Source organism: Falco naumanni, chromosome 13 (assembly GCF_017639655.2).
Source record: "Falco naumanni isolate bFalNau1 chromosome 13, bFalNau1.pat, whole genome shotgun sequence".
In the NCBI taxonomy this organism is placed as follows: domain Eukaryota; kingdom Metazoa; phylum Chordata; class Aves; order Falconiformes; family Falconidae; genus Falco; species Falco naumanni.
The window spans coordinates 23,691,024-23,716,957 of NC_054066.1; the positions used below are offsets into that span (position 1 = coordinate 23,691,024).

General features: G+C 42.8%; 1 protein-coding gene across 1 annotated transcript in view; it reads left to right on the plus strand.

Annotated features, from left to right (window-relative positions):
- Positions 1–23,561, plus strand: part of SPATA16 (spermatogenesis associated 16) — an 87,203-nt gene extending 63,642 nt beyond the window's left edge. The window contains exons 9-11 of the mRNA XM_040613581.1: positions 1,177–1,341; positions 5,841–5,924; positions 19,231–23,561. Coding sequence (XP_040469515.1) covers positions 1,177–1,341; positions 5,841–5,924; positions 19,231–19,392 — 411 coding nt within the window. The 3' untranslated portion in view covers positions 19,393–23,561. The remainder of the gene's footprint in view (positions 1–1,176; positions 1,342–5,840; positions 5,925–19,230) is intronic.
- The last annotated feature ends 2,373 nt before the right edge of the window (positions 23,562–25,934 follow it).

Genomic DNA, 25,934 nt, shown 5'->3' on the forward strand with positions numbered 1-25,934 from the left:
ACAGTTTAAACTAAGCTTTTTTCCATTATTATTCTTGTAAGATGTATAGAAAGCAAGAATAATACTGTTATTAAATTTTTAGACTTGATACAGGAACTATATTGACAGTCATTTTGATAACACTCGAGACTTGCCTAGTGCAAATTTCTGCAAAACCAGCATCAAGATTCTTTGCCAAGCTAAGTTAATTTGAAAAATGGGATGCCATTTATTGAAAAATTAATGTCATTCAGAACTTCCCTCTCACCCTCTTCAATATGTGATTGGACCTAGAATCGCCTACCTGGAAGCGTGTGTAAATGGCAGCATCAGCATGCCACCATATGTAACAGCCAGAACAAAGGTCTGCTAAAAATACTGGAAGTGGTTTTGAAAATTTATGCCAGTTCTTGGAATTTCAGGCACTTAAATACATTCAAACCCCTGATTAGATGAATGGAAATTTCACTCTGAAGGGCTGAGCACTCAGATACGCAATGGCTACATCTCGTCGGGAATCTAGGCCAAATTGCTTTTGAAAATCTCAGTAGGGTGCTTATTTGCATTTTTGGCATCAGAATACTTTTGAAAATATGGTGGTAAGGCTGCCATCCATCAAACACTTCAGCAGGTGCTGAGATTTTATGCAAGCACTTGGCTGAGTTTCCATATTCACACACTTAAAATTTACCAAGTGCCTAGCTTCCTGGAAGATCAGAGACCACCTCTGCAGGTTTTAGTCCCTCAAGGTTATATATTTGAAAACTATGGATTTGCCTAGTCTGCAAACAAACCGTAAGCTGACACGCCGCACGGTTTCCTCAACCTCTTCACTGAAACTTTAAGAGCGATCCATAAAAGTAAGGTAATATTTAACAGAGAAGATTATGGAAAAGCCATTCCCAAATGAGAAAACTGCATTCATGTTTGTTATCTGCTGTCTCCCCTTCGCATGTATTATGACCACATATTTATTTTTTCTAGTACTATGAGAGATATTGTGGCAAGGAAGTTGTTGGGTTTTCCCCTCTATTAAAGACTGTCAGCAGCATTATCGTAAAGGTACTGGATGCCATATTGCTTATAGCATTACCAGCACAAATACATATGATGATAAGCCTCAAGGCACAGGACTCAAAGGATGAGCGTGTTTTCTGAGACTCTCCTCTAACCTACTTGCTTTTGCTGCGAAAACAGGACGATCTCTGCCCGTGTTCACGTGGGATAGAGAAGTTGCATTACGCCAGCCTCCTCGGCCGTTTGCACAGAGACAAGGAACAGCACCAAGTGATTAATCAAGCAATGGCTGAGCTAGCAACCGTTCCCTACCTGCAGGACATCAGTCAGCAGGATACCGAACTGGTAAGTATTCATTTCTAATACTTGTTTTGGCCTTTAGAGGCAGTAAGCCAGGGAGGGAAGGGCTGGGGCAGAGCGCTGCGTTGCATGACTCTGGAAGTCATTTTTTGAATGTGCAGACCCAAAGTAGTTTTAAAATCCTACTGCAGTGCCTTGTCAGAGGAGGTGCTAATCACCTGCAAAGATGACTTTTATAGAAACAGCATGACTCATCTGTAGGCATATTTTTAAAACCTCTTCTTTTCCCCCAAACCTCCCCAAATCAGTCTGGGAAAATGATTGCAATTATTCAGATTGTGCTACTTTGAGATATCTAACATCAGGAGCCACCTGCAGCAAAACAGGCCGAAGCTAGGTGAAGCTGAGGAGAGGGAGGAAAGGGGAGAAAATATTTTCTTTCCTGGCTCCATGTACGACTTGCTCCCTCTCTCTGAATAAACCTGTCTACCTGCTATGCTTTTGTTTTCCCTTTGTAAAACGAGGGCAGTGATGCTAGCAGGGCTGTTGCAAGACTAGTCTCATTAATAGCTTGATAGTATATCAATAAGCTGCAATCAGAAAGTACCATACGGTTATTCTTCAATGAGACTGTCAGGTTTCCTGAGGAGGGGAGGGAGAGAGCTCGCTTACATGGAAATTTTAAGCATTTCATTCTAGGGGGGGGGAAAAAACCCAAAAACACACACCACAAAAAAACAACAGTCCGCCCACGCTCCCTGCATTTAAATGCAGTCCAATTTTGATGATCCAATTTCGGTTCACTACAAACTCTTGGTTTTCCCAAAGCCAGTCCCTTGACATTTGTTTGCAGCCCTGCAAAGCTCCTAAGCTCTGTAGAATTAAAGCTTCACAGCAGCTTGCTTTAGGGAAGACAAGCAGCGGCCTGCAACTGCAGGAGGTGGTTGCCAGACTTTGAAGTCTGGGCTCGAGATAAGGGGAAACGACATTGCAAAGAAACTGTGTTATTAGAAGACATTCTCCTTTTGATGCAAGTTTTCTAGATTAAACTTCAGCAGGCCCACATTTCAAGGCTGACTAAAGGGTCTTGAGTTATTGGTACATATTTCAGTGATATGTTTTTCTCCAGGGTACAATATTTTCAGTACATCACACGTTAGGCACAGGCTATTACGCTCTTGCCTGTATCCTGTCATGTAGTAATCATAAGCCTGACCTCCCTGAAAAGCTTTTTGGGGGAGGCTCTAGGCCACCCAAGACATAGGTCTTCAGTCTTTTAGGGTAGGACTGGGCAGAACAAGGGTCTGCGCTGGCAGATTTAAGTGACAGATTGTAAATCTTTCAACGAAACACATATGATTTGTTTACTGAGCCCAAGGTAAAAATGTTTTTTAAAAGAATAAAGGCAGAAAATCTCTAGCAGCTACCCCATCCAGAGCATTAAAATGTATTAATTCAGCATTCATTTATTTTTCTTTGTCCTGTCATTCTGCCATAAAATACCTCTTTAGTCTGTGTGTGCAAATGGAGGCTCAGATGCTTTGTAGCTAGAATATTTTAGTAAACTTCAGGCACCACAGTGTTAAGGCACAAGACTGCAAGCAAGAACTTGCAGAGTGACTTCACCAAGGAGTGATTAATGGGCTTTACCTTTCTTGGTGGCACCAGCCTGCATGGCACAGGCTCCTGTCATGCCAGCAGGGACCATTTCCCTACCACATCACAACTGCATCAAGCACAGAACATTGCTGCCCATCGTTGGGTCTGCACGCCCAAACCAGCCAGAGAGCGAGCAAAAGATCCTAGCTCGCTCAGCCTACCTGCCATCCGCCTCATTTCACTGGGGGCCAGGCAGGATGAAACACTCGTGCGACTGGGCTGTACTGGTGTGATTCAGCAGCTCTCAATGGGTGATACAGGGGCAGCCCCTCCACACCCATGGGGTAAGAACCACAGCATCCATGCTGACTCCGTGTGCTTCTCATGCTCAGCAACATTTCTATCTAAATTTTACCGTGAAGAAAACTGAACTGGCCAAATTCTAATCTCACTTGTACTAATAAAAATTTAAAGTAATTCCTCTGAGGTCATTCTGACTTTACATTGGTAAAACTGAGATAAGAGTTTATGACCAAGCAAGGCAGTGAAATTGTGAGTTAGAAAATGCTAAAGATGCCAAATGTTTATTATCACATACAGCATAAGTTGTATAAAGTTTCAAACACGCTGAATTTATAACAGTGTAATTTGCACTGATACAGCAAGGATCCCAAAGGCATTTCAGTTATAAACTCTTCTGTGTAAATGTCTTCCTGTAACTAAATAAATAGAGTCCTAATCTATGGCACAGAGAGCTTCAACTGAGGCGTTTTTAGATCAGTATTTATTCATAGACCCTGGAAAAATAAAGATTTCAGTTAGCTTGAACAGTTGAATATAAGTGGGGAAAAACCCTGAAGAAAATTTTTCCAAGGTTTATGATTTCAGTGTCAACATATTTGTACATCACAAATCAAGATGAAAGCCTGTTAAAAAAGCAGAAGTTATTTCAATTTAAAATCAAATGAGGATAAGATTATTTTTTTTTTTAATTAATGTAGCATTTTTCCTTGGAGGGGATCTTCCAAAACAGATCAGCTTTGGGAGAATTACTGTGGGTTGCCAACTGCCCACTCTTGCGGCACGCACATTTTGCCTGCCAATAGAGCTTATGTGATAAAAATTAGAACCAGAGCACACGCTGGGCACTTTTCATTAGCATGTATCAAACCTCAATTGGAGAGGTTTCTTGGTTTAATTTCTTGCCCAAAGCAGTGGAATCACCAACCAGGTTGGGCTGTCAGAGCATCCCCTTAGGGGTGACAGACCAACGTCCTCGTCCCTACCCCGGTGGGTGCTGTTCAATCAGTTCTTCAGAGACAATCACTCCAAGAAAAGCAATGGAGAAACCCTCCCCTTCCCCTGATCGATTCCTCCTCTGCATGGTTTAACGCAGGAACTGTGCTTTGCCCATTCTGCCCTTAATACCCTTAATCTCTAGGCCATGTCTATTCTGGATTCATAGAAGGAGATTATCTGTCATAAAAGTATTGTGATGGAAAATTTCTGACAGGTTCTTGACTCTTTTCGCATTAAAGTCAGAGGCAGAAATTTGCAGTTTTGTTTTTCATGAATACTGATGCATGACCAAAAAAAGATAAAAATAATAAAAGTTTTCATCAAATGTTTGAACCAATAAGATTCAACTTAATGGCTGCACAAGCACAGAGAAAGCAGGCTGGAACCAATCATAGCAAATTTATTTAGAGATTCAAAAGAGGTTTCCTGCATCCTTTACCCAGTGTTGGGACACAGACAAAGAATTTTAACTTCAAAAACCTGAATGCAAAGGTAAACCTGAGGAAATCCAGATCTGCTCCTTGAATCTCAGGGCAGCATTTTTATATCCTGCGCACATGAGCCCAAACACTGATGTTTCAAGTTTCATCACCTTATATGCTCACACCGGACTGCTGCCCTTCTAGGTACTGAGAGGGGAGATTGTTAATGAATGCTTACGCTTACACTGCACTGTTACTTGTTATGAGTCACAAATTTGGAAAGAGGCACCAAAAACTATTGTTTGGGTTCACGTTAACCAAAAAAAAAAAAAAAACATTTTGGAATAGACCTAACAGAACACAGCAACATCACAGGTATTAAATACAAGTTTCTCCCAATTTGTTCCTAAACACTAATGCCAATGGCTGCTCACGGGAGGACACCCTGGATCCAACCTTCATCTCTCCTTTACTGAATTAAGAGCAACTGAAACATTTTTAAGTGTTTGGGAAGGGTGCAGGGCAAGGTGATGCTATGCCTAACCCGGAAGGGTATTGGAGTGAGGCAGTACTACAACTAACCTGAATTTTATCCTTCCCTTTAACACTAAGGACTGATTAGCAAGTATTTTCCTGCAGCTTCTTTTTACAGTTTACACTAGAAATTGTCAGCCTTGTTTTTATGTTCTGTTATGCTGAATGATGGGGAGAAGGGAAGGTTTGCCAAAGAAAAAAGGATAGTAAAAGCAGGGAAATGAGCTAGATACTTCCAGCTACAGTAAAAGCATCTCAGCTTTAGTGTTGTCCTCTTGTGAGGTTTTACATGCTGCTTTAAATTATGATACATTAGCCTTGGGAGAAAATACTAAAAAGCATTCATGTACAACACAGAATATCCCAGACAGCTAAAGAATGAAATATGGAGCCTTTATTCTTTACAACCCATGTCTTCCTTTACTAAGTATAAACATTTACTGCATTAAAACGTATGGGCTTAAATACAAATTTTCCAGAGGATTTTTACCCATTGTCAAGTATTTTATATCCACAATAATACAGTGTAATGGCTAAAGCAAAGATGAGGTGGCAGTGCTTATTGTGTGAAAGATGAGTAATAAAATCATCAGCGTACAAATGATTTTTTAATTAGGTTTTAATCTGTGTATTTAGAGAAGTTATTTCTGTGTGAATTCCACACTGATAATTTTTATCTTGGTGCCACAGCTGCGGTTGCTAATGGCAGATGCCATGGACACCCTTGAAGGAAGAAGCAGTGATAAAGGACGTGTGTGGAATAAAATTCAGAAGGTAAAAACCTGCAGCAAAGGGCAGGAGAGTATATTGTTCCTTGGGGAGTAAATGTCCACCTGAGTCATACCTGCTTAAAAGGTAGAAAAGAAAGTAGGTGCCATTTGAAACCTGGCTGCATACTATGAACTCTGTTAGGGCTCAGGCACTAACCACAAACACAGGTTTCTTATTTCCTTTAGCCCCTATGGTTGAACTTTGTCCATGTTAATGGTCTCATGTGGTTATCTAATGCAAAAAAAAAAAAACCAACAACAACAAAAAAACCCCAAACAACAACTGAACAGCTTATTTTTGGCTGATAATTATACTGATAATTATACTTCTCTTCCATCTTTGTCATATGGGGTACTGTGCTAATGGGGGGCGGGGTGGTTCAGGAATAAAATTCAGCCCAACAAATTAGGTCCGCCAGCGGAGCTCAGATGAGGCTTCGGTGATGCGAGAGTAAAAGACATGTTACTGCCTTTCTGGAGTCTCTGCACAGCAACCAGACAATGTAATTCTTAAAGGATTTGTGAAATGCGGGGTGTCTCGTGTTGGTACACAACATCTGTACAGCTGCACCTGACCCGATGTAATGAATAACAGGTCAAGCTAGGATGTAATTGTCTTATGTTTTTACAAAGTCTTTAAACCAGAGCAAATCACATCTCTGTTGGGAATTCAAGACCATTGACATGCAGCCACTTCTGAAAAAAAAGGATAGCAACACATCACCAGGAAGGGAAAACATTACTAATGGTTCAAAGCATTGGTTGTACCCTACACCTTCGGGCTCTGTCAGATCAGAGACAGATATACACATGTTCCGGGTTGTGGCAGGAGGCTGGAGGACAGAGGGGTTGAATTTCGGCACTGGCAGGACATGAAATTGTCCCTCTTTGGAATTTTGGGTTTATAGACAGATCTCAGGGAAGATACTGAAAACCCAAACCCTGGCTGCACCAAGTCGGTGTAACCAGGAGAAGCAAATAAGACAGATGTCTGAAAGAATTCACAGGGGTGGAGGGTCAAGGTATTTTCAAAGTCTGTATTTCCAGGCAATTCGAATTAAAATTTCAGAAGGCATCTCCTCTGAGAGAAAGTCTGAGTAGGTGTATTGCCTCAGTAAGCTGTCAGATCAGTGGGTTTTAATAAAGTTTTCCAGGTACAGAATGTTTTCAGAAAGTAACCAAAAGCTAAATGCCCAAAACTGTAGTCAGGCTGGGTTTCATCTCTTTCAAATGTTCGTGAGGCAAAGCAAAGGATAAATATTCATACCACTCTTACGTTGCACCAGGATAGTCTCTAAATCTCTCACACCTGCCTACAGATCGTATGAGCATTTTTTGCAAGACATACACTACATATGATATGAATTATATGTATCTATACAGCTACATACATATTGCCTGCCATATATAATAAACACAGACTTAAATATCAAAGACATTTTCCAAAGCATTTCAAAAATCAGAATTTTTTAATAACCAGCCCAACTTCAGGTGTTTGAATCACCAGCCCGATTTGCACAACTTTGAACAACCACAGTTGAGAAAGTGTTGAGAAAGGGTCACAGCTGAAAGTAAGACCAAGTACACAGATACCTAAATATTTATTAAAGGCTCATTGAAAGTTGGTTAGTGGTAAAAAGATTCCCACATGTTTCAATAGAGAGTGGTTAATATTTCACTATAAATTCTGTAAATCAAAGTGTTTTCTTTCATTGTATTTATATGTGTATACGTATGTACCTCCTCTATATTTCCCTCTATACTTTTACTTTCAGTATAATCTCAATGAAAATAGAGCTAACATTTTAAAATGGGCCGGTATCCCATATTATGCCACATGAATCTGTGCATAATTCAATATTCAGGAATATAATTTAGTGAATCCATGAAAATCTGCTCTCTGCCATTTAAAAATTTGGTGATTCAAAATTTGTTTGCATTCAGAACATAGTTTTGCATTTCATCTTTGACAGCTTGGGTAACTATTTGATTTGAAGTATCCTTTTCCAAGTAGAACTCACTTTTTCATAATACAAAAGTATTTTTCTATATTCTATCAGAACAAAGAAATGAAAGGCATCATCAAATACTCTTTTTTCTACTTTACCTTTTTCCAAATTTTCATTTCAGCATATTCAGCATGTGCTTAGGAAAAAATTTGCTTTAAGTAGAGGAGACAAGAAAACACACAGGGAGCTTGGGTTTTTTTTTCTTGGATTTTTTGTTGGGTTTGTTTTTTTTTTAAATCAGCTCTAATTAAGAACGTTACGCTAGGCTAAAGAACTCCAACACATTACTAGGAAGGAGGATTGAATGTGATGATTAAAAATTGATGTGGTGTGGATTACCACATGTCACTCGTGCTAGAACCATTTGGAAAAGTTCAGTATTTTCTCAGTTCACTCATCACATGACGCTGATTGTAGGAGCCTACAAAGAACCTTCACACAGATCTAGTTACAAGGTAGTTATTTGTATTTTTGCTATTGAATTAATTTACATACATTGGAAAGTGGAAAAGAACATAAAGGAGTTTATACAATCAGCTATAAATGCAAAGCTCTGGAAAGCCGACAGCTACGCTACCACCAATGAAGTTTGGCTTTTGCAATAGAAACAGCTGTTGCACCTAATGAAAGCACTCAAAATTTTTCTCTAATGCAGCAGAATTATAGCAGTGCCTATTTTCCAAATGGTTAAAGGGTCTGTCAGAATTGCCATTACAAACCACTGTTTTCAGAGTTTTATATTCTAGAGTCAGCCATAAAAATTCATTCAGGCTGAAATCTGACATAGAAGGGCACAAAGCCTGACACCCAAACACTTCTCCTTTTGTCACAATGGAGAGTTTATCAAATTAGTCTGAAATTAATCTGGACAATTTTGAATTTACAGGGCTGACAAAGTAGTAATATATGTGTACCTTCAAGTGTTTTGGGTGCTGCACTGCTCATCCCATTCACTGACAAATTTATGTTTTTAAATGAACTAATTTATTAAATGGGTTAATTATTTTTGGAAGCTTTAAATACAAAGATGTGAGAAATGACCTTGTAATTAGCCAGAGAAAAAGAGACCATCACTGCACAGAAGACGCCTTTCTCAGTATTACCAAGCTAGGGACTCTCCAGCCACGTGGAGAGCTGGCCCAGGAGACCCTAGGTTACCTTGGGAGATTAAGAAACATCCTCCTACAAAGGCTTTACTCACATACTAGATATCCCTGAAGAATACCTCAGAAGCAGGAAAAATGGGTCAGGTCAGTCTCCCCAGATCCCTCTTCTCCAGGATTTTAGTTTTCCTTGCGGTCCCCTGGGTAAGAGTCTGAGCTTTGTATTAGCAGTTTGGGGAAATAGACACCTGAGTCTAAGACCTTTCAAGCAATTAATGGAGGGACTGAGTCCCAGTCTACTTCAGGAACATGGGCATTCTGAAAAAAAAAAAAAAAAATTATCGCCTTCTTTCTTTTTATAGTTGTCACAAATTCCCAAACTGAACTTGCTGGTGGCCAGACTGCTGGGTTTACAGAGGATTCAAGGCACCATACTAGGGCTTCGGAGTTTATTTTTAGTTACTGGCTGTGTCCAAATTGTGTTCTAGTTTGAGTTACAAAGGTACTTAAATATCACACTGTCGGCATTACACAAGAATGGCCTTCCCTAGAGCCACCCTTACCAATGGGAAGCCCTCTGAAAATAGTCAATAGGAAACACTACGGGAAAGAGCATCAAACCCTCTCTTTCAAAGAGGCTTAAGTCTTCACCAGTGAACAGGGGTAGAAATGTAATTTTGCTTACTGGATTTTAAAGTGTAAATTCTTTTCTTCATTCAAATTACATTTGAATTTATTATTTTAACAAGACTGATTTAGCCCAGTGGCTTAAGCAATAACCTCTGACGTCCGTGGCTCCACAGCAACGAACGGGAAACTTCCAAGAGAGGTTGAGGAGAACTAACTTGGTGGTAATGCAGCTCAGTCCCACAAAACTTGGTCCAGCCAGAGGGTCTTAAGCAAATGGGGACACTACCACAGCAGCCAGCTCCGGCCGTTACTGACTAGCTGCTTTGCTGACAAGGTTACGTACAATGTAAGCGACACCTGATGTGAACCGGAACGCTGGGATTAGCGGTAACGCTTTGCCCTGAGTAACTCAGGGAACCAGGTCTCTGCATGGCCATTGCAGGACTTTCTAGCAGCTGTGGACAGGCAGAAGGGCTTAGAGTACCTCAGATTCATAACACGGCGGGAAGGCTCCCGCTTTTCTCTATAGGGCCTTTGCTTCTCGGCGGTCTTGTAAGAGAAAATATAAAGAAATATAAAGGGATTAGCCTCACAATATTGTTACACCGAGAGGCATTTCATTAAACCAGTACTTTAGAGCCTATCAACCAGGAAACTTTTGATGTCCAAAGAGACGAGAGCCATAAGCGCAGATGCCCGTATGGCTCTGCTTCCCCTATGAAGATAACGTAGTTCTGCTTCTCCGTTTAGCCCCTAGGCTTTCGTAGCACTTTCACAGGATCCTCTTAACATCATTTGAACAGCCAAAGGAGAGACAGAAGTTGGCAAATAAACATTCCTACACTTCCACATGTGAGACACTTCATAAAACCTTCACATCTGAGTTTACCTCAAGGGCATCACATACTTTGCAATTTAGATAAGTTATTATGCCCATCATTTGCTGAGCTCAGTGGAATGCCTGTTTCATAAATCTGAAAGCAGAACAAACATGGATGAGTGAATAAAAGAACAGATGTAACTTACATAAGGATAACTATACAACAAATGCTGCACTAATATATGTGAATATGAAATGAAGTGAAATTAGCCTAACATATTATATAATCTTTTAGCCAGGCACATAGATTTTGAGCAGTTGACCTCTGCTTACTGCATGTCTGCCTTCTGCAACAGCAGGGGAACACTATCTGATGAACTGTGCTCTTCCACTGACATTATCTCTTAATTGAAAATCAAGCCATGGAAAAGGGCCATAGGCTTGCTAGTCTTTCGGTCAGCCAGAGGAGCAAGGAGAGAGATTCATAGTACGTTGATGGAAAGTAGACGTGATGCTGAATAGCATTCTACTGGCCACTACGACAGTTATTTGATGTATATGACTTTGTAATGTCTTGTAAAGTCATCCGAGCCCATGCCACAGCCACCGGGAACTGTGCTTGCTCTGAGAGCAGGCAGGCTTCAGAAGCTGTTGCGTTTTGGTGCATTTTCTTGACTTAAGCTTGACTGTTCCTGAATTAATAGGAGGAAACTGGTTCCTGGTTTGTTCTCTTTTGGGGCTGTGATACAGCCAGGTGTTTCATGAACGCATGGACCCATTGTGAAAAGGGAAAAAAAGGATGGGAAAAGCACATTTCTGGAGCGGGAGTGCTAGTCTAATGTGTAACAAAGTCAGAAAGTGCAAATGCAAAAGGAAAATAACATTAGTGCTACTGATTCAAGTAGACTGAGAATGAAGGAAACTAATAACAGAGCAACCAGGTAGAAATGCAGAAATTTTTGTTGAGTTGACCAAAGATCAACTTCGTGCTAAGATTACAGAAAACACATTAAGATATCCTGGAAAGGATTAACTCAAAATCAGCAACAGCCTCGAGAGGAACAAGCAGCAGCTGTGGCAGAGGTTTCTAACCTGGCACCAAGTGGAGTTTTCAGACCAGGCAGAGGAAGTTAGGAGGGTGCCTGAGCAGAAAATGAGATCTGCCCCATTGAAGCTGAGGCAATACAGAAGAAATATAGGCAACCAGAGTCCCAGTAATAACTTCAGCCCCATTGCAGGGGCAATAAAAGTGTGGCAGCATTTGCAGAGCTCTGAGTAAGAGACAGGTGACAATGGGATTTCAGCCATTATCAATGCTCCTGGTCCCTAAAATAAATTCCTGCCCTTGGGAGTCTCTGATTCTTTGCCTTGCATACAAGAGAAGAAAAGCTGCACCTGCAAGATGCCTACATGGCCCTCAGCTACACTGGAAGAAGCAATTGCATCCTGCCCATTTCCCACCCTGCAGACACCAGTATCTAATATAAAGCCGGGCTATTTAGTGACCACACCCCAAACAGCTATACCTCCTGATCGCTGCTGGACCAGCACTGCACCATCAAAACAGAGGCCTTGACTACGAGGTTTGGGGTATACAAGGCTTTATTCAAGTCTGAAGAGATGTAGGAAGTTTCAGGTTTTTTGTTCCACATCCGAAGGAAAGTTTCTGTACATAAAAGCATGGGGTTTTCCAGCTGAATCAGCTGGCCTAATAACAGATATCATCTATACCCATAATGCTTAGGCCATCACAGCAACAGCAACTGCTAATGCTGTTGGGAAGGAGTGTTTTGTGATGAGCTTTGGTCTGTTCCACCAAGCTATAGGGTGTGATAAGTCACCGGCATAATTTTAAATAGCAGCAAATCCAGCAACTGAGCAGTAAATGTCCTAAACACTGGAATAATGTAGCTGGTTGTAGCCGCCTGGCAGTTAAATCACAGGCAGTGCTGGGCATTAACAATCCCCACGTAAGGATTTAGATAAACATTTCCCCAACCCTTGCTAATCATGCTGGCAGTTATAAACGAGCAGTCTGCTCACCTGCTGCCCTCTACCAGAGAAGGTCTCCAGCCCTATAAACGCTTGCTACCGGCATTGTTACTGCTGTGAAAAACAGTACGAGTCAACAAGACTGCTCATAGTAAATACCGCACTGGGCAGTGATCTCAGGAGAGCTTGTCAAGTACAAAAGGACCATCTGAGTTGTAAGGTAGTTAATAAGTGTAATTCATTACCAGCATCAACAATAATTTTATTCAGTTCCTCAGCAACAAACATTCTTTCCTCCATCTGCTTTTAGCACTGGAGCTTCACCAGTGTGTTGAGAACCTACTGGCAAACACTGGTTTTCAGTGTTTAACTGAACTCGTTCCTTTGTGATGGAAACGTGCAGCAGAGCTGTCTGTCAGACTCCTTTCCTTAAAGAAAGGCAGCGCATACAAATGAGGCATGTGAAAACACAGGAACGGAGCATGAGGGACAACATATTTATCTTTGGCATCAGCATTTGAAGCTGTGTACGTTTCTAGAAGCAGGTCCAAGGCAAGGGTTGTGCAGTCGGTTGGGTTACAGCGCCAAAACATAAGGAAATGACCCCCCTGCCCGCGGCAGCCCAGATCACGCGCTGCTCTGCAAACCCGCTCCCTTCCAAAGGCGACCGTAGCCGCTCAAACGTGCTTTGCTTCACACACAAACAGTGAAATCATGATATTATTTTTTCCAGATACTGAGCAACCTTTAAGGTCCTAACTGACCTTAATGGAAGGTACAGATTGGGATTTAACTTTTATCTACATATCAGTAGCTTTTCCTCCACACCCTGTACAGCCATCCTTACTTCCCATAGGCCCTTCAAGTACTGTTCCTCCGGTTATATTCACTCCAAAGAGTGCTTTAGCAAGTTGCTCTGGGAGACAAAGGAAAACGTTAAGAGGTACTTCACGTTTGAAGGCAGCTCATTTGCCTTCTATTACTAATAACTCCTAAGTAATAAAAATAGATTCTGTATGCCAGAAGAACATTTTTGCCATTATGTGTTATTTATAGCTCCTGCATATATTTTCAAAAGTACCTGTTTCTTATTTGAGAGTGACTCCCACAGTTTGTATTGGCATTTAGGAAGTTTGGATGTTTAGGTGTTATAGATAACATGTACGGATGCATCCATGCAAGGCAAACTTTTACTGTTTTACAGTTTATGGAGCCAGCTTGCTGCTTATCCATCTAAATTTTTTTGTAAACAGAATTATTTTCCTACAGGAGTTTGTCCTTGTGGGATGCTGGCTCTTTCTCATTTCATTCTAAACTCTTTAGCAGGTACAATAGCTGATATTTTGCCTTTGCATTCAAATTCATGCCACTCTTTTAAAAGCTCCTCCATTTTTGGACAAGCCACGAAGCTTCCCTTGGACAGTCAGTAAGCCATCAAACATGGACATCTGTTCCTTGGAACAGCCCCCTTGCCACAAAGGTTGACAAGTTTCATGACATCTGTGGCGCATCAGGACTTGGACTAAACGATGCCGAATGATGGATAGTATCACAGTGTTCCCTCATCAGAGCTGGTACACATCACAGAACTAGGAAGCATATGTGGGAAACCTTATCCCGACGAGTGCATAGGAAGGGCAAAGTATATACTTGCGTTGTGGTATTTCGGGGCAAAAGCAGATGCGTCCAGGCAAGTTCAGAAGTGACTGACAGGGCACTACCAGAAAAGCAGTAAGATTTTCAGAAAAGGAGACGCAAACTGCCTATAAAGCCCTGCTTTGAAGAGGTTGGTCTAGGTGACCTCCAGAGGTCCCTTACACCAAAATCTTTCAATGATTGTAATTCAGCTGCAGCCAGCAAGAGCTGCTTACTTATCCCTCCACACCGCGAGCAAATCAATCAGGATGGCATCCAGAGAGCAGGGCTGAACGCTCACAGTGGCAAGCCTCTCCCCTTTATCCGTCACCGAACAACATGTACCAAAGGGCAGGATTAGAAATATTTTTATATGCTCCAAACAAGGCCTGTATTCTCCTTATCTTTGTGCGGATCTATATAATGTCATTTTCAGAAACTCCTGTAGGTCCGAATCAAATCCTAAGCCAAAGGGAAACCATATATTGCCTCACCTGATTAGCCCCTCCACGGTTCATCGCAGCAGCTAATGCTGGTGCATTGCCTTTCCCAAAGAGCTCTGCGCTTTCACTGCGGACATGAACTTACCCCAGTGTCCCAAAGACATAAGCATTCACAGATTCTGCCCGAGCTTAGAGAATGATGTAAAACCATTTCAGTTAAGAACGAGCTAGTCGCCTCAGTATTTGCACAGACCACAGATCATTTTCTTCTCCCAGTAAACTCCGAACTGGAATTCAGAGCAGACTAATTCACTTACAGTCCATCCAGGTACTTCTGGTGCACTAATTGTTATGCTTTTCACCTTCTCACTCCATGTCAGAATAAAAATGCATTGATGTGTGGCACTGAGGAAAAGGCAGGCACAACCTTGCTCATTCAGCTGATTTTCCCCGAGAATAAAAGAACAGAAATACTTTTGAGATGTAGCCTGTCACTGCTGCAGCTCTGCGCTGGTGTCTCGGCAACACAGCAAAGGCTGTACTGCCGAGGCCAGCAGCTTCTTGGTCTGAGGGCACACATGCAGCTTTCGCCCTTCCCATTCATTCCTCTGGCTGAAAAAATAGTATCATTGCCTTCAAGTGGGCCAGATAAGCTGGCTTTTCTTGTCCTGCTTCACATTTTCATTCAGCCGCTAGAGATCTCTTTATCCTAACTTGATTCCCCTAAGCATTAGGCATGCAGACCCAGCGTTAGCCCACTGCTTTAATTCCCCAGGTACCTTTGTGGATTCACGGGTATAAAACTAAAGGCAGACAGCTGAAACACCAACACTATATATCTGTTCTCTTGCAGAAGCCCAGTTGTTTTCTCGGTGTTAATTCCCTTGCTTTTTCTTCTGCCCCTCCCCAAATCAACAATTTCCACCACTGATATCTTCCATAGCATATTATCAATGCAAGGATTTGAAGTAAAAAGGAGAATTTGGGGCAATGTGAAATAAATTCAATATTAACATAAAGAGCACAAAATACTCTGCTGAGTACCTGGCTCATTTGCAGACTTCTGTCCCCAGATCCCCACGCTTCTCTGCTTAGCTTGATCCCAAAGCACCTACAGGTACCACGCAGATGTGCTGTGGACCGAGCATGTATTTTGTTAAAGGCACCTTTTGTTTCTATTTCTTCCTTCTCTCCAATTGATCTTCATTTCATTCATTCCCCTTTTTTCCCTCCACTGATAACAACAGCCAGACTAAAGACAGAGAGGAAAATCCAGTGAAAGAAATAGGGTCAGGAGCAGCCTGAAATCAGAAGCTAATGAGGAAGCAATGGAAGGAACTTCAATAGATGGGCAATCACGTACTGAGGAGCCTCTAGCTGGGCCAGGGCTGTACCCATTGATCCAAAGTAGAAATGCTGCCACTGTGCTACTGGGAGTAACTGGGGGGGGGGGGGGGGGGGGGGGGAATACACAGCATATGCCAAAAGTAAGACATCATAGCAGCAGAGGATTCAATGTAGGTTGAAGCCCAATTTGGCTTCAGAAGTTCTCAGGTCAGCAGGCATTTGAGAAAAAGACCGTAAAGACACTGTACAGCTGGGCAGGTGGGAGAAGTGGGGTTTCGTATCTTCAGGAGATTATTTAAAAGACTTGGCTCCAAGGATGTCAAGCAGCAAGTTCAGCTATGGAGAGCCAAGCACGGCCCCCACGGGTGGGACACGCTGCTGCTGACCAGCTCCCAAGCAGAGGCTGCGGCACGCAGGGATGCTGTGCGGGTCAGGGGCCAGAGCTGGGGGAACAACCCAAGCACAGGCAGCACGGGGCACTGGCCCAGCAGTGCTGGGCTCTGGGTGGCTTTTGGGATCGTGCCCGAAATGAGCCTGACGTGAATCACTGGGGACACCAGCAGCAAATGCTCTGCAGGAACCACATCCCGCAGAGCTCTTCACTGCTTCAGCCTTAGAGTAGCTGCGAAGTTCAGCTACAGAACCCTGGGGGTCGGTCCCAGCGGCAGCCTGTGGCCGGCTATTGCTCTATCGGGAATAAGTCACAAGCCTTTTCCAAAATCCATTTCCCTACAACAGCTGTTGCTGTAAGGCTAATCACGCTTGGGCTGGCTACGAGCTATGTCCTTCTACCTACTCCCAACCACACAGATTCTTATTTAAAGAGTTAGAGGGTGGGGAGAGAAAAAAGAATATAGAAAAAAAAAGTAAAGCTATTGATTTTAAAAATCTGCATTTCCCAATGAAAGCCCCAAAGGTGGCTCACTGCAGTCAGACAGCAGAAGAGCAGGCACAAGAAGGTTCTAAATCAAGGCAAAAAGGCAGAACATAATGCTTCCAATTTACTTTCTTAAAATGAAATGTGCAAGCTAAAAAGCCATAAATAAGCACTACTGAACACTGCAGCCACCAAAAAGGGATTTTTAAGCCATTCCCCCCCCACGCCTCCTTTATCTTGTCAAGAGACTGTATTTGTATTGTGTTCGTATGGTAATTTAAATCATGCTAGGGCTTAAAGCATACAGTGTCATTGTGGGTCGGCAAGGGTTTGAATGCCATCACTGCTGTGCAAATAACATCATCAGCTCATCAGCTGTGTCAGTAACATTGTGATTATGTAAGCAACTATTATTTCAACCCCTGATATGCTGTATTAGAACTTATTTGGGGGGCTGGAGCTGGCAGGTATTCTATAAATATGAAAAGCACACAACAGCAGCCAAGCCATGGTTTGAGGTAGAAACATCATCAGACAGGGGTCGTCTGGTGGCATCGCCAGCAGTGTGGGCACTGCTGGGTGGTCCTAAAGTAGCTGCTGTAAAACTTGTTTTTCTGGTGCCCCCTTAGCCCTCACCCCACACCCTACCCATCACCCGAGACCCAGTTCCCTTCCTATTACCACCCTTTGTGCTCACCCAAAGGCAAGCACTACCCCCAAAACAGAAAAGATAACTTTTAACCATGGGAGAAGGTGTCGTAGACATGTTTGTTTGGTCTGTTGAAGAAGAGTCTTGGGGGTTTGCTGGTTGTTTTTAATATGGCTAAGGCCCTGAGCTGGAGCTTGGCACTAAGTGATGAGTCTTTCCGAGACTTCCCATGTGGTTTTGGCCAGATCAATGATTTCCTAAGCTTTTAATTCAGCTTCTTAAAAATGAGGCTAGCATAGTGATTATTTTCCCTAATCCTCTGTATGTTTATACGGTGAGCACATCACGGCACAGCCAGCCCGTGAGGCTGTCTTCAGGGAGCCCCAACCACGCCACGCTCCTGTTGCAATGGATCTCTTGGAAACAGAGGAGTAAAAGCCCATGAGCAAGTGTCCATCCAGGTTCACCAGCACCGTTGAGAACTCTTCCATGGCATCATGCATGGTACTATGCAAAGCTGATCCACTGAAAATGTCACTCCTGCAAGCATCGTGGGGAGGAGGCAGCAGAGGTCCTCTCCCAGATGCATCCTTGTGCCTTCGGCACCCTGGGGAGGCAGATGTAATGGTCCATAAACTTTTCTGCTCGCCTCATTTTCTATCTATCTCACACACGCGCACCCCTCCTCGACACCAACCATGGCCAGAGCACACGGCACGGCTTCACGTTCAGGGCTGAGGAGCACTTCAGTAACAGCTCAATACATGAATAAATACAATAGGAAGCCACGTTCAGATTAATTCACAGTCAGCTCTTCTGTGTTGTGCCTAAAGAAGCCACGCTCCACTGAATGTGTGTCAGGATGATAGATTCAGACTTTTTTTTTTTTTTAATTCAGCTTAAAATGCAATTGGAAGATTGATTCTTTAGATCCTCACATTATATAGGGTCTAGGTCTTGAGTATAACTCAGTGTGAAGGGAGATGGCTCTCATCTTCACCTTACAGAAAGGCTGCATATCGCAAAAGCTGACAAAGGGTATGAATAAAAGTAAGGTGTGGGGAGACATAGCCATGAAATTATGAATGCCTGGTATTTACAGCATACCTGTACACAGTACAATTAATCTACATTTTTGGTTGTTTTGAAATCACCCCTGCAAGGAAGATGTGTCTATCTGAATGCATTCTTCAGTAAAATAATTACATTTTATTTTTGCGGGGGGGGGGGGGGGGGGGGGGGGGGGAGGTGTGGAGTGACACTGATGTCACCCATTCTTTTAACTGTATTCTCTAGTGTATTATATTCATAGGGAAACATATTTATTCAGAACTTCATTTTGATTTAATAGAAAAATGGTTCTCACCACAGCAATGTGGAATACTCATTTTTCTCCATGTGTTGATTTTTGGCATATAAATGCCAGAAGCGTCTGTTCTCTTTCTTTATCAAGAAAAACTTGCCCAAGATTAATTTCCTCATCATCCCTTCCTTTTAAAGTGGCTGTTTTTCAATGCCATTTAAAGACAGAGTTGTGATAAATTCCTGGTTTAGATGTACAGATTTCAATGGAAGTGTCTATTCCACAGCAGTAAAGTAATTGAAACCAAATAGAAAAGGACCCCAAAAAAATAAAAAAATTAGGAAATCGGGTATCAGTACTCCAGCCAATTGTACGAGAGGTGCCTTCACATATTTTTCTTTCTAATGACAATTACTTTTGAAATAAGCTAAGTGCACAAGCTTTTAAAGTTTTTATAGAGGGGAAGGGACATGCTTCTAACACTTCTTTTTTATAACTGCAGATTGGACTAATTGAAGACTACTTATACCAATTAGAAGACAATTATTTAGAGAACAAAAGGCTGAAAAGAGCTAGAGCAGAAAAAATGAAGAGGACTCAATTTACACAGCACCCATACTGGGGATACTGGAGGATGAGGAAATCCAGAATTTTCCCTTACTGACCCTAAAAACATGGCCGCACAGCAAACAAGAAAATAAACACTGTAGGTATTTGATAGACAGGTCAGCAAAAGACACGTTTCCACTTCGTGAGCCTCCCCCTCACTATAGGGTTCCTTTACCAAGACACACCCATACTTCATTGGTGTTGACTAGCTTGACTAAATGTTTGTGAAAGGCTTATTTATAATCATCTTGTTTATCTAAATAGTAACACCCAGCCAAAAAAAATCACTTGTATTTTGTGCTCTGAGAATATTCTGCATCCAAACTCTACAAAATCCTGCTGGCTTGATTATCACCCAAGAGGCACCGAAAACAGGGATCCCTCCATCCTCAGCTAAGAAGAATTCAGCCTCACATCGCCTTCTTGCCAGGTTAACGCCTTACACTACAGATATTGATACAATCTATAGGTGAAAAGTGGCATCCTGCACCTTACAGCTGCAGCAACAAGTGCAAGACAAACGACACTACAAAAAGGAAAAAATAAAGAAAGGAGCCCAGCTGTTCAATGTGGTTAAGAATGTAAAGTCCTTCATTCTTGTCTGTGCCCTAAGGGTGATTTTTCCACCCCCACCCCACCCCTCATTAGATGGTAACTGCTGTTTAAAAAAAAAATATATATATATATATATGCACAAGCACTCCAGAGATGAAAATAACCGCACCCACCTTCCCCAGTGTAAATCTCTTGGTTAAGGACCAGCCATACATCTGGCACTCCCATGGCAGCAGTCTGTCACGTAGGCACATCTTACATCACTTTGGTCTTCAAGGAAGCACATCCCAAATCCCCTAAGCCCTGTCATCAGTGAGCAAAGCCACGCACCTACTTTTCAACAGAGATCACCTTATCAGCTGGCGTTTGGCAGGTGCCCCTGGCTGACGTGCGTGGGCTGTTTTAAGGCTGGCATTGCTTTTCCTTGACTGTGTTTATTTTGTAAGAAAATAACCTCACCCTATAAAAACAGCATTCAGACCATTCCATTTTCTCATTCAAGGGTGATTTTTAAATAAAAACATAGAAAGAAAGGAAAAATGCAACCCCCCAGTCCTAAGATTCAATTAAGAATCCAGGACCTCAAAAGGTATTTAGCTGCTAAAGTCCCGTTATCTATTTATCACAGAAAGGAGTCTAAACCCTACAGATTTTTAGGTGCTAGAAACCATCCTCCTAGGCTCTCATAAAAGAGTTTTGAAAACTCAGAAAGAACTAGCAAAAGCTTTGATGGTCCTTTGTTCATTGTTAACAGAATAAGTGTAAAGAAATATTTTTGAGAAAATCTGAGCTAGCCTGAGCTCCTTAAACATGTGGGACAGAGAAACAAAGAATTATTGCCCTTTGGAGATGGCATTATTTTGCTATGGAGTTGGTTTTGTCAGATGAAGTTTTATGACACGTAGTGGCAATCATCCATCTTTGATGAGCAGGCACACACTAAATCAGAAAGAGTGCTCCCCACGGATCATCAAGTCACAACATACAGTTTGGTAAATCATGAGGCTCTTAAACAAATACTCTTAACTTGATGCAAGCTGGCTTACAATTCTGCAATATTTAACGCAAAAATCAGTTCTTTTTGCCCAAAATGATGAAAAAGAATAAAGCACACTGAAAACAGGTGATTGTTGGAAGCAAAAAAGCAACATTGCTGATGAAAAACAGTTGCCTGCGCGACATGAGTGAGTTGATCCAAGCGCACTGAGAAAGATGTACCAGCCTCGTCACGGAGCTTCGCGAGAGACCTGGACCCGAGACAAGATGTGACATTTCACTTTTCAGATATCAAGTAGGGCGGAAAACCTGTCTTACGCCGCAGATCAATACGTCACTTAGAGAGAGAGAGAGAGGCCACAGCCCAAATCAATTTGTAAGGTGTCGGAAACATCTCAGCCAAGCCCAGGCTGCAGCGCCCTTTAGCCTCCAGAACACCACAGCCTAAAGCACTTGTCGGGAGGTGAAGTCAGCTGCGAAACAACCCAAAGCTAACATGAAAGGAGCCTCTGCCATGGGGAGGGGCATTGCCATTTTCTACAAATACCCACTGCAATGCACAGATTCCCAAATCTGCACTGTATTTTATTCAGGACTCAGAGTCAGCCTTTACTCCGTGAATATACCACGTTTTGGCTGGACAATGGGGAAGAAGGGGGGGGCTGCGGCGGGTGTGTGTGAATTTCTGATGCTTGCTGCATGCAATATGGTTTCTAAAGCATGACATTCACCAGGATCACCCGCAAAAATTAAACCACATAATTATATTTAACTTGCCTTTTGAAGAAATGGCAGAAAGTGTTACAATGATCCTCTGGCTTCTTAGCTGGCAGTTTCTATAGGGTGATGACATATACCATGGCTCCTCCCATCCAGGAAATATTACCACAAGCTGGACTTCATTCCTGATCCTGGTCTTCGTTAAAGGCCCATTAAAACCAGCCTGGCCCGTGGCTGCTGGGGCTATCGCAGTCCCGTACACAAGGGCACACCTCACACCACTCCCCAGGAGTTCCACTTTCAGGTCACTTTTCTTTCAAAGACTAGTTTCCAAATGAATGATGGCTGTTTGTTTCCCTCCATCACAGATTTTTTTTGTCACAAAAAATGACTTATCAGTTGACAGCTAGGTTCTCTGGCCCCAGGCAACTGATGTCAGTTGAAACCACTCGAAGAAAAGCAAGGAACACTACACCAATTTAAAGAAAGGGGGGAGGGAGGTATAAATACCCTCTCCCCTCAGACTGCCTCATAATTTCTCTGCTGGCTATTTCAATCCTTGCTTCCTTGCAAATGCCAGAACTTCTGTACTAAGCCCTGGAAGGGACAACGAGCACAAGCAGTCAGCTCCTTCGGGTGCTGGGTGTATGCTTACCACTGGATTACAATGTAGTTACAACTCAGAGAAGGCAGACCAGACAGTGGCTAATCTCAAAAAAACGTTTTTCACTTTTGTTGTTTGTGAAGTCTCTTCCATCAGAAGGGTACAGTAAAAACACAAGGTTGTGATTCAAAGTGATGGAGAATGGGTCTAGAGCTGAAATATTAAATAACGCATTGCCAGAGGCAGAAGACAAGATGCGCTTGTGACATCCAGCGGTAGGGACTACACGAGGGCACGTGGTAGCGGCACCCACTGCTAGGGACTGAGCAGTAGGCTGCTGTCGCTAACCTCCATCTGTGGTCAATGAGAGAGACAGTACTCAGAAAATAATTTGGAGCACCTCAGTCACACTCCTGCCCTCTGCAAGTATCTCCCTCTACCTCTGCTTTATGTTAAAGGAGGAGAAAAGAGCGGTCACATCCAGTGTTCCTTCACATTTGACCACACAGGTGGCAAACACCAGGGGACAATCCACTCTGGGTGGCCTCCTAGGAATTGGCATTAATACTTCTAAACAAACCACCGCTTAAAAAGTTGAGTCTTATATTAAGTAATCTAGAAACTAATCGTGAGCTTATTGACACCAACGACACAGGAGGGCTCTTAGGCACCACACAGTACTTCCAAAATAAAGTCCATGGATAAAATTAGAAGAATCTACATACACTGTATTATATTTACAACACAGCTGAGAAGTGGTACAAATGCAACGTGTTGCTTATTCAGCGGCTAGATGTGATCACACATCTCTAATCTCCAAAGCCAGAACAACAGCAGGCCACAGTTTTACATTTTTCCATTTGAACTACAATCATTGTCACAAAAGCCAATTTCACGTTGGGCTGTTTCTTGTTCTTGTTGCAATTCATCATGAGAAGACACAAGATCTAAGATACCTGGCGAGGCGCAGTCCCTGAATAATACAGCGCATTACTTTGACCTTTTCAGTTTGCTTTGTGGTGTGACTGGCCAACTGTCCTGTCCTCTCCTGTTAGCCACCCCATTAACCTGGGAGGAGAAGGTGGAACGGACAGACAATTAGCCAGCAGAATACTAAAAAGGTTAATGAAGGAGGGCAGAGCCCTGGCTTTCTTGAGCTTCAATGGGTATTAAGATTCTGCAATCTTTTTCCTCTTTCAAGGTCTCCAGTGAAAAAAAAAAAAAAAAAAAAAGAGAAATCGCACAAGATGAACTTTGTTCTCATTTCAGATTATAATCATGTAGTTCTTTTCAGATGTCACACTTGGATGATTCTAGTTTATGCGTGAATAAACTGAGAAGAATGTTTATTTTTACCTTTCTCAATATGGAGAATATTCAATTAGAGCGGTGAACTTTTTCTTTGAAGCTGGTCATTGTTGAGTAAAGGAAAATTGGAGAAAGTAGAGGCGAAACAGCTCCATACGGCAGCCGCCTTTAGAAAGGTCACACTTGCTGCACTGACTGCGTGGGCTGAGTCATCAGAGTCGTTTCCTCGTCAAAGGGAGGACGTGGTGGCTCCTCTGCATCCCGCGGGCTGTCAGCTGCCGCCAGCTCTATCTCAGTACTCACCAAGGCTGCTGCTGCGGATCTCACGTGTCCCAGGCACATGTAGAAAATGAGGCACAGTAGGTCTCCAAAGTGCCTGGTGACAGCAGCTGCCCCATTTCCCTGGGTTTCCATACATCTTTGTAAAGCCTTCCAATTTATTTCTCGTTTAAAGTCATGAACAAGACAGAATTCTATAGGCAAGTACCAGAAGCTGTTTCCTGAAGCCTAGTTTCAAGACTTCACATGAGCTTCTTTTGCTCATAAAGATTTTCTAAACATTACTCTGGTGGTTCAGTTACGACGACATGGGACGACTTGTTTTTCAGGCACTGCCATATTCATGTCTTTGTACAGATTTGTTACTCCGAGTTGCTATTGATAGCAGTGATATGAAACACTTAACTTCAGACGGAAGGAGCGAGGGCCACGAGAAAGGGACCTTTCCGCTACCCGTGAGAATGCCGAATTTTACATTTGTTATGGGTATTGACCGCAGTAATGCGGAGTCCTTTTTATTATCTCACAGTAATAATATAATCTCTATTTTGCTTAAGGTGAACAGTGATATTCAGACAGGAAGAATTACTAACAAAGATAAAGCTTTAAATTATAAAAACGATTTCATGGTTTCTCTCTGTAATACATTTTAAGTCCAGAAGGGACCATTAAGATCACCTATATGCCAAGGATTCTTACACTGTGCTTTTTGATATATGGGATCTCAAGTAACATACCATTTCTTTTGACCCTTGATCTTGACCATTATCTCTGATGGATTTTCACAAACTACGTGTTGAAATATTCATACACTTCGGGGCATGCTCACAAACTGAAAGAGATTTGAGAGACATAATTTCCCTTCAGAGGAAGTCATTCTTAGGAAAAAAGTTTTGCTGTGTTTTTGTAACAATTTCAGTGAAATCAGCACACACAAAAGTTTATCATGTTGCGATACTGTTGATTTGAAAAGATCTGTAGCAATTTTAAAGAGCCCTTATTCCTGATTTAAAGTCCAGAACAGAAGTGCATATTTCTGGGCATTTAGTGAGAAGAGGGCTAGCAGCTGTGCCGTGGCTGCTGTCCGTAGCTCCACCCGCCGCCACTCAGGGCTGGAGGGATGCCATCACCGCCAGAAGAACTCCCAACCTCAACAGTTCATTTCTACAGATCACTATCACAAATTAGAACATATCACGCATTAGTAGAGTAGTAACCCTGTCAAGAACTAGATTAAATTCTGAGTATGTTGAATAGAAAAGGCAAACGAAGAGAGAGAAAAAGAAAGCCAATCTGTTCCTGCATTTGTTCTCATGTCTGGGTGGCCCAGGGAGTACCTGTGGCAGGGGATGAATTGTCCCCTCTCGCAGGTTAAGGAATAAGAATCTGATTGTTCTTTGTGCTCACGAAATGAGGGCTGATCCGTAAGAGAATGAACGTGCTGAGCTGTTACGCTGCTGCCGCGGCTTAACCCCAGCCGGCAGCTCAGCCCCGCACAGCCGCTCGCTCGCTCCCCTCCAGTGGGATGGGCGACAGAATGGGAAGAGTAAAAGTGGGAAAACCGGTGGGTTGAGGTGAAGACAGTTTAACTGGTAAAGCAAAAGCCACGCACAGGAGCTGAGCGGAACCAGGCATTCAGTGCCCACTGCCCACCGCGGGCAGGTGTTCAGGGCCACCCCCAGGGGAGCTGGGCTCCATCACGCCCAGCGGTGACTTGGGAAGGCAAAGGCTGTAGCTCCAGATGTCCCCCCCTTCCTCACCCAGCTTTGCGTGCTGAGCGTGACATCATACGGTGTGGGAGACCCCCGGGGTCAGCTGGGGTCAGCTGTGCCGGCCGCGTCCCTTCGCAGCTCCTGGTGCCCCCCAACCGGCTGGCTGGTGGGGCAGGGCGAGGAGCTGAGAAAGCCTTGGCGCTGTGTAAGCGCTGCTCGGCCAGAACTGAAACATCCCTGGATTATCAGCGTTTTTCCAGCACAAATCCAGAACACAGCCCCGTACCAGCTGCTCTGAAGAAAATTAACTCCACCCCAGCCAACAGCAGCACAACTGCCTTGAACAGTTTCTCTCCAAAAGTCTCCTTTATAAGCAACATAGCAGAACTCTATTTTTGAAATATATTTCTCCACTACTGTTCT